The 9,742-nt window shown below is 28.6% G+C and overlaps 1 protein-coding gene across 1 annotated transcript; it reads right to left on the bottom strand.

Moving 5' to 3' along the window:
• Positions 1-3,785: 3,785 nt before the first annotated feature.
• On the bottom strand, positions 3,786-9,486 carry LOC129610393 (probable cytochrome P450 6a20). The gene is made up of 4 exons (XM_055522958.1): positions 7,936-9,486; positions 4,882-5,063; positions 3,887-4,818; positions 3,786-3,806 (listed from the first exon to the last, which is right to left on the bottom strand). Exons 1-4 carry the CDS (start codon positions 9,420-9,422, stop codon positions 3,786-3,788), a joined length of 2,622 nt encoding a protein of 873 aa, XP_055378933.1. The 5' UTR covers positions 9,423-9,486.
• Between the last annotated feature and the right edge of the window lie 256 nt (positions 9,487-9,742).

Here is a 9,742-nt window from a genome sequence, read left to right on the forward strand (position 1 = left end):
ACATAAATTTTGAACTGTTCAATTTGATATTCTAAATAAGACTAAAGTACTTGAATTGAAAAATTTGAAATTTTAATCTTTTTGTGATGTTGCTATTTAACGCGCAAATACTTTTCTATTCTAGGTACCTTAATAGTAATTCAACTTTCTGTTTTTGTTTTTCTTGTTCTCTGTTTGTTTGTTTTATTTTAGGGTAGATAGAATAAGAACTTTTTTCGAAACTCTTAAGCAAAATAAAAAATACTTTACAAATATTATAATCGTTAACATTGAAAAGTTAAAAGATGTTTAAATAATATTAAGTATACATTTGCGGTTCTTTTAAGCCCTCTATGTTGCAGATTTTCTAGAATATTGATCGTCATTGCTAATCGGCACCGTCGTGTACCGCCGAAATATTTTTCTATAACTTTTAATTTTTTAGCACTTTTCCAAAAATTTTTTGAAAAAAAGTGCTTATTAGTTTCTCTCTGTCCGTCCGTCCGTCCGTCCGTGGACACTTTTTTTGTTTACAAAATCTTTACTAAAAACATAGATCTTTACTAAAAACTTATTTCTGTAGAACAAAATTTTTACCAATCTCCTTCCCTCTAGAAGTTATACCCCCGCCAAAACCCTAAAAGTGGCCTTTTTTAACTATTTGTTGCAATGAAACCATAAGCATTTTTGAAATTTTGCAAACGCAGAAAGGTAGCGGCTTGCTTCCCCTAGCGCGATACACTATAGTTAAACTTTAGAAAAACAAAATGGCCGTTCAAATTTACCGTTATCTAAAGTCCTTTTTTCCCAAATTTTTGATGTCGTTTTTCTTCTAGACCCCAGCCTGTAGAAGCTTGAAATTTTAGGGGCTTCTAGAAATTATCAAATAATTCATTTCGTTAGAAGAAATTTTTTTTGCATTTCCACCCCCTCTCAAGTTATCGCCTCTTGAAATTTGTAAAATTTGAATTTTTGACACCTTATGTTTCCGAAACCGCAAGCTTTTTCAAATTTCTATAAACGCAAAAAGCTAAAGGTAAATTCCGTGACATTAAAAAATATAATTATTTTTCTTAACTCACACAATTAAATCTTAAAATCGAGCATTATGTTAACCCCACTTTATATTAATTTTTGCTTTATTTCAAAGACTGCATCAATGGTTCATCCTAACTACATGCAATCCTAGAAATAATGTAGTTTTTGATTGAAAATAATTTTAATAGTGTGGCGGATATACATAGACTGTATTTAAAAGCAGAATTTTCACTTGTTGAAGGGAAAAGTGCTACAATACAAACCATTGGTTTGACCCAACTTTATTTAAACTACCGTCCACATTTCTAATAAACAAGCAATATGAAAAATTAATTCAAGAGATTAAAGTGTAAATTCTTATGATTGAATATTTAAAAACGGTTTTATAACTTTATAAGTATAGCGATTATTAGTCACAAATAAATATTGGATTCAAACAAAGTTTTCTTCATTAACAACGGATGTCATCTTAGTATTTTGCCAACACAAAAATATTTTTAAATTGGGTTGTGTTACCGGCGATTCCGCTGTTTACGTAATTCTATTTATTACTTAAGGAAGTCGTCAAAAATATTGAACAATATTAAATATCGCTTGTTAGACACACACTATACCATGAGTTCCGTCTTGAAAATTTCTATTTAGAAAAACAAAATAACTAAATAGTTATGATTGCAAGGTCAAATATGATAAACAAAGTATGGAAAAAAAACTTTGCGAATTTTAATAAAGATGTATTTGTCTAGTCGATCTTCACTCAGATAATGACTAATAAATTTACCAAAATATTGAGTGAAAAAAAAATAATAGAAATTATCAACAACTTAGATTTGCAAATCCTTATGTTAAAAGTGAGTTATAAAAAGTTTAAATGGTTTTCATATGAGCACTTGAACTTATATTTTGGCAATTTTTTGTTCTAAAATATCTGCTTGTTGTTGGTGAGTAAATAATATTATGTTATCTAGGAATATTTTGATTGAGAAATTGGAATTTTCGTTAATAAAGTTATGTATAGGTTCTTGATTTTATAATAAATTTTGTGAACACAAATCCAGGATGAAAATAAAATAAAAATTTCATTTATTAAAAATTTGAATCTACACCGAAGGGTAAGCCCATTTTAGGATTTTTGTTTCTGAAATAATTTTTGTTCCCTTGTTTATTATTTTTCTTCTTTTTAGCACTTTTCCAAAAATTTTTTGAAAAAAAGTGCTTATTAGTTTCACTCTGTCCGTCCGTCCGTCCGTCCGTGGACACTTTTTTGTTTACAAAACTTCTACACCCTTGAAGATAGAAAGCTGAAATTTTATATGTACATAGACCTTTACCAGAAACTTACTTCCGTAGAACAAAATTTTTACCAATCTCCTTCCCTCTAGAAGTTATACCCCCCCAAAACCCTAAAAATGAACTTTTTTAACTATTTGTTGCAATGAAACCTTAAGCATTTTTCAAATTTTGCAAACGCAGAAAGGCAGCGGCTTGCTTCCCCTAGCGCGATACACTATAGTTAAACTTTAGAAAAACGAAATGGCCGTTCAAATTTACCGTTATCTAAAGTCCTTTATCTCCAAGTTTTTGATGTCGTTTTTCTTGTAGACCCCAGCCTGTAGAAGCTTGAAATTTTAGGGGCTTTTAGACATTAACAAATAGTTCATTTCGTTTGAAGAAAATTGTTTTCCATCTCCACCCCCTCTCAACTTATCGCCCCTTGAAATTTATAAAATTTGAATTTTTGACACCCTATATTTCCGAAACCGCAAGCTTTTTCAAATTTCTATAAACGCAAAAAGCTAAAGGTAAATTCCATGACATTAAAAAATATAATTATTTTTCTTAACTCACTAAACCCTTAAAATCTAGCATTATGTTAACCCCACTTTATATTAATTTTTGCTCTATTTCAAAAACTGCATGTATGCGTCATCCTAAATATATGCAATCCTAGAAAAAGTTTTGTATATGAATGAAAATAATTTTAATAGTGTGGCGGATATACATAGACTGTATTTAAAAGCAGAATTTTCACTTATTGAAGGGAAAAGTGCTACAATACAAACCATTGGTTTGACCCAACTTTATTTTATTTTAAGCTGTTTAAACTGATTATTACTAGGTTTATGCTATTAATCTTATTATTGAGTTTTTTAGCGTTAAACTTGTGTGTTATGTCTTGAATTTATTATAAAAAATAAAATTTAACATTGGCAAGCTGTTCTCGATTGAAAATTCACAAAATGCACATTTAGTCTTCGCAGATGTCATGCATTGTAGTCTACTTAAGTTGAGGTAAAATAATAAAGGGTCAATTTTCAAATTTCGTATCCATTGCCTGAGGACCAAACAAAGAAATTATTAATTTTTTTTCAGAATTTTTTAAGCGAATACTAAAATATCTAAGTGTTGAAAAAATGTTACTAGCATAATAAACTTTTTGTTTTAAAGTAAAGTAATTTTTTAAAGTAAAGCAATTTTTTAGTTAGTAGCGTTTCTCTGAAGAGGAATATTATAGTTAGTGCAGCTACGTGTTTTCGAAATCATTTAATCAACATTAATTTGTTCATTTTTTTTAATATATATTTTATTTCACTGAAATTTACTTGACTCTATTTAAATTTTCAAAAAAAACTTTTAAACATTCAAATTTAAATAAAAAGAAATCAATGCGCTCTAATTGAATAAAAAAGAATTATATAATTGCCAAAACTTCAGGTTTTTTAAAAACTGAATCCTTTTAGACAATCAAATAAAATATTTTACACCCATTACGTTGATATAATTTTAACCTTAAAATTAATTTGAACTTGAAATGGTCAATCATATTTTCACTTTCAATTTAGACCTTTTATTTCTTATAGTATTCCACATTCAATAAAATTGGTTCATTCGGAGTTAAAACAAATGCTTTTGGTGAAAACGAAATGCACGGTACCGTTTTATTACTAAAAGTAATTTTAAATTTTCTTAGAATAGATGCTAAACCAATATAAGTTATTAATAAACCGAATCGTTTTGCAATACAATTTCTAGGCCCTTCTCCAAATGGTAAATATGTAAATTGAGGACGTTTTGCAATATTTTCTGGTAAAAATCTATCAGGATCAAATTTTTCTGGATCAGGATAATATTCTTCATCATGATGTATTCCATACACTGGAACTATGGCTCTCTGACCTTTTTCAATCACATCGTTTGTTTCTCTTACTAGATAGTTACTAGTTACTTCCCTTATATTAAGATAGATTGCTGGATACTTACGAAGAGTTTCATCTACAACTCTATGCATATAATGTAGTTCCAAAATTCCTTCATAAGTCCATTCGTCGCCATATTTATTATAAGTATTTTCAATTTCTTCCTTACATTTCTGTTGAATTTCAGGACTCTTTGCTATTTCATAAACACAGAAACTTAGAGTAGTTGATGCTGTTTCAAAACCTGCTAAGAAAAATATATATGCTTGCGCCGCAATTTCATTAAATGTTAAACGTTCATCTTCGTTTGGTGAATTTTTTAATTCAATCATAATATCCAAAAAATCGTTACGTTTGATATTATTTTTTTCGCGAAAATCAATAGTTTCTCTTAAAGCATTCAAAAAAAATTCACTAACATCATCTCTTTCTGTCTTAATATGCAATTTTCTACATAAATTTGGACAAAATTCAAATGCAAGTAATCTTAATAACACACCAATTCTAGGCTCATCAACAACTTTTCTTCCGTATAAACTGAACTCGGCTTGTGGATTTTTTAAACTATTGCACTCAATACCAAAGACACAACTGCCGATAACATCTATAGTAAAACATGAAAATATTTCCTTCACGTCTAATTGAATTTTATTAGTTTTATTGTTACATAATGATTTATGTAACTTTTCTTCCAAATTTTCGCCCACTTTAAGCACTGTTGGGAACATAAATTTCATTTTTGCAGAAGTAAATGTTGGTGAGAATTTTGATCTCAAAGTTTTCCATTTAACTCCAGTGAGACTCAATAAATGAGCAGATAATGGATCGTCTTTCTCGTTATAGTACATACTTCGATCGTGAAAATATTGAAAATCTTTTACGTAAATTCTTTTTAATAAATCTAAGTCCAATATTAAGACACATGCATTTATATACATATAAATTCCAACAAACGGATGACTTAATTTTTTCCCAGCTTTGTACATCTCTTGGAATCTCATGCAAATCATGATACTAGTTCCAACACCTTTTAAATTACCATATGGAATTTTAGGCTCTAAATATGGAACGTTTTTACGTTTCCAGTATGTAAATTGCATTTTGAGCCATACGTAAGTTATAACTGAGAATATTCCTATATAAATTAAAATCATTTTACAGCGGTGTTTTGTTTAATTTAAATTTCTAAATAAAACTGAAGTGTTTAAATTGGATAATTAGAAATATAAACCCAATATTATTTCTTTTGTGATCTGTAAACTATTAACGTGCAAATTATGTTTTTGTCTTGTAGATTTTGTTAACCTTAGCCTTGATGGAATTACTTAATGTGAAATTTTAGGAAACTTGATTATTTATTTTTTTAATTGCATATAGTTAGTTTTCGACACATTTGAAAGAAATTTAATAAGAAATATGCCTATTAATTTCACTCTGTTTGTCAACTTGTTTAAAAAAAAACTTTCAAATCGAAGAAAGCCGAAATTTTGTAGACGAATAAATCTTTCTTGAAGCAATAGCTTTAAAAGATGGGGAAAATATAAGTTTTTAATAATATACAACATCGTCTTTTATAAAAACGTTAGTGTTCAAGTGATTACGGAATTGATTACTCGAATAAATCAGTCTGATTATTGTTAATTCCAAATTTGTTCCAAAACATCAATTTTTGTCTACGTTTTCTTCGATACTGTATGCGCTACCGAATTTCTATAACAACACCTTTGTAACCTTTATAATTTAACTAAATTAACTTGCAATGTCATTAAATCTTTTTTACTAATCTTAAAACTATTATTAATTTAAGATTTATCCTAAATGTATGCAATATTATACTCGCATGATGAGAATTATTTCAACTGAAAGTCCATTTCTTTTTAGATCGAATTCATAGCTATTAGTAATTGGAAAATTGCTATTTTACAAAACTATTATTGTTTTATTCTTTAATGTTTTAGTAGAATAAGTGCAATTTAGCATATGGAAAATAATTTATTCTGATTTATTCTAGTTTCTAGTTTTAGGGACCTACATGAAATTAAATTTTTTGATAATATGCGGAATTCGAATTTCCTTAACTTTGAAATTTTACTATTGTATCTTTTATATTATGTTTGTTAAACTAGGACAAACTATTCCAAAAACAATGCAAATTGTTGTAAGTTTTTACAAATTAATTTTTTTTTTATTTGAATGTTTGTTATTTTAATTTTAAAGAAGTTGAGAGTAAGATATTAGAATGGCCATTTCTTAAAACGAAACAGATAAATTGTTATTTGTTACAAAAAATGAGAAAAAATTAAAAGAGATTAAAGTTCACTTTTTTGCATTACTTTCAAGAATTCACCAGATTTAGTTAATTTCAAAAATTTGATATAAGACACACACTATAATATGGATTTCATAAACAGACTTGCATAGATATTGAAAAATGAATCGAACTGGTTGTAAGCACTAAGTTTTGGAAAAAAGAACGAGAAAAAATAAAGTTGATCGTGTTAACTCTATGATACCCGTACGAATTGGTTATTCTATGTGCGAGTAAATATGCCATAGCTGACTATGGGACAGACTGTGACTTTAAGTTGTCGCATTACTATATTAATTTATGCAAAATTAATTTCAGTACTGGGTTTTCAATATTTTGTAAGACATAGCCAAACTACTATTGAAGTCGTGTGGCAGCTACCATAAGGAGTCAAGAAATTTCAACGATTTTTATCACACATAACAGTCCTAATAATACCCTTGTTTTCACGAAATTTCAACATTATAGCTCCAGTAATTTTTCAGATAATTCCAAATCACTTTTGCAGTTGTATGGCAGCTATCACAAGTGTTCGTGAGATCTCAACAACTTATAGTGATTAGTTGTCATTTCATCATATTTTATTTCGCAAATTTCAGTACTGTAGGTTGAACAGTTTTGAAGATATAACCAGTTAATTTGTCAAGTTGCATGGCAGCTGCTAGAAGGAGTCAAACAATTTCAATGACTTTTATCAAATACAACGGCCCTAATAATATATTCACTTGTTCGAAAACTCACATAATTTCTTAGATATACCCTAATAAATTTTGAACTTGTATGGCAGCTGCTCGAACCAGTACCTCGATCATATCCAATTTAAACAGAATAAATGCCAGAATTATTATAATAAATTATTTGCGAAAATTTGGCGAACTTTAATCAATTAGTTTTTGGGTTGTCGCTGGGACGGATGGACGGACAGACGGTCAGACAAATCTAAGTCGGGTCAGTATTTGACGCTGATCAAAAACTTATGCTTGGGGGTATATCTCAGACTATTATTTTTTAGTGTTACAAACGGTAAGGCAAATTTAATATCCTTCGAAAATACGTTCGTACGGGTATAAAAAACAAAGTAATAAAAAATTAGAGCTAAAATTCTAATTAAATATTCGTCTACCATTTAAATTTAGTCATCCAGATGATGAATATCATCCTAAATTACCAAATATATTTAATGTCTTTTTTAGATAATTAGTTAGTTATTTGGTGTGTATAGAAGATACAAAAATTGTATATATTTCAATATACATATACTTCTTTTTATTACACTCCCTTTCACTCTACCTTAATAAAACACAAGATTTATTTACAAACAGTTTTATTCAAAGCTAAACATTTAATATATGTATATACGTTATAATGACAATTCTTGAGTTTTTGTTATAATATAAATTTTATTTTTTGTAGTATTCTACATTTAATAAAATTGGTTCACTGGGTGCTAAAATAAATGCTTTTGGTGCGTATGAAATACGGGACACTGTTTTATCGCTAAAAGTTATTTTAAAACTTCTTAGAATAGATGCCAAGCCAATATAAGTTTGCAATAAACCAAATCGTTTTCCTATACAATGTCGTGGTCCTTCTCCAAAAGGTAAATATGTAAATTGAGGACGTTTTGCAATATTTTCTGGTAAAAATCTATCTGGATCAAATTTTTCTGGATCAGGATAATATTCTTCATCATAATGTAATCCGTATACAGAAATAATAACTCTTTGACCTTTTTCAATGATATCATTTGTTTCTGTTACAAGATAGTCACTAGTGACTTCCCTTAAATTAATGGCGACTGGTGGATACTTTCGAAGAGTTTCGTCAACAATTCTATGCGTATAATGTAGTTCCATAATACCCTCATAAGTCCATTTTTCACCATGCTTGCGATAAACGTTTTCAATTTCTTCTCTACATTTCTGTTGTATTTCAGGATGTTTTGCTAATTCATAAACACAGAAACCAAGAGTAGTTGATGCTGTTTCAAAACCTGCTAAGAAAAATATATATGCTTGCGCTGCAATTTCATTAAATGTTAAACGTTCATCCTCATTTGGCGAATTTTTAAGCTCAATCATCATATCCAAAAAATCATTACGTTTAACATTATTCTTTTCGCGAAAATCTATAGTTTCTCTTAAAGCACTCATAAAAAATTCACTAACATCATCTCTTTCTGATTTAACATGCAATTTTCTACATAAATTCGGAAAAAATGTTGCAAATAATCTCAATAACACGCCGATCCTCGGTTCTTCAATAATTTTTCGTCCATATTTTCTGAATTCAGCACGCGGGTCTTTTAAACTATTACATTCAATACCAAAAGCGCAAGTGCCTATTACATCTGTTGTAAAACATGAAAATACTTCCTTCATTTGCAATTCTGTTTTGTCAGTTTTGCTGTTTCTAATAGATTCATCTAAAAAATCTACTAATTTTTCACCAACTTTAAGTACTGTTGGGAACATAAATTTCATTTTTCCAGAAGTAAATGTTGGTGACAATTTTGATCTTAAATTTTTCCATTTCATTCCGGTGAGACTCAATAAATGAGCAGATAACGGATCGTCTTCTTCGTTGTGATAAATATCGCGATCATGAAAGTGTTGAAAATCTTTTATATAAATTCTTTTAAGTAAATCCAAATCTAGTATTAAAGCACACGGATTTATAAACATATATATTCCAACAAATGGATGATTCAATTTTTTTCCAGCTTTATATAATTCTCGAAATCGTTCGCCAATCATAACCGTATTTCCAACACCTTTCAAATTACCATATGGAATATCTGGTTCCAAATATGGAATTTTTTTGCGTTTCCAGTAAGTAAAACGTGTTTTAAGCCACACGTACGTTAAAATTAAAATTATAGCTATGAAGATTAAAATCATTGTGAAAAAATATATGCGTTTTAATGTAAAATTACAGCAAAATTTAGAATTTAGAATTGTTCAATTTCAAGATCAAAATGTAACTAAAAGTGTTTATATTACAAAACAAAACGATATTGCAGAAGTGCTTTTAGCAAGTATGTTTGATTTACAATTACATACACAAACTAATTTCTGCCGTCATCTATAAGCAAAGTATAAATTTAGTTTCCACACAGCCAGAAATTGTAAAAAATTTCACAAAACGATCGTTCAATTCATTAAACTAAGAAGAGGTTGTATTTTGTATATTAAATGGGTTGTGTTTTATTTTCTTTATG

The sequence above is a fragment of the Condylostylus longicornis genome, unplaced genomic scaffold, assembly GCF_029603195.1.
Source record: "Condylostylus longicornis isolate FDR11 unplaced genomic scaffold, ASM2960319v2 ptg000044l, whole genome shotgun sequence".
In the NCBI taxonomy this organism is placed as follows: Eukaryota; Metazoa; Arthropoda; class Insecta; order Diptera; family Dolichopodidae; genus Condylostylus; species Condylostylus longicornis.

Excerpts from the sequence above, each read along its gene's own strand:
- LOC129610393 (XM_055522958.1), bottom strand. The coding sequence starts at position 9,422 with ATGATTTTAATCTTCATAGCTATAATTTTAATTTTAACGTACGTGTGG. Across the intron at positions 5,064-7,935 it reads ATTTTATTAAATGTAGAATA|TATGTACTATAACGAGAAAG; the intron begins CTACAAAAAATA and ends TCACGATCGAAG. Across the intron at positions 3,807-3,886 it reads ATGAACCAATTTTATTGAAT|GTTAAAATTATATCAACGTA; the intron begins GTGGAATACTAT and ends ATTAATTTTAAG.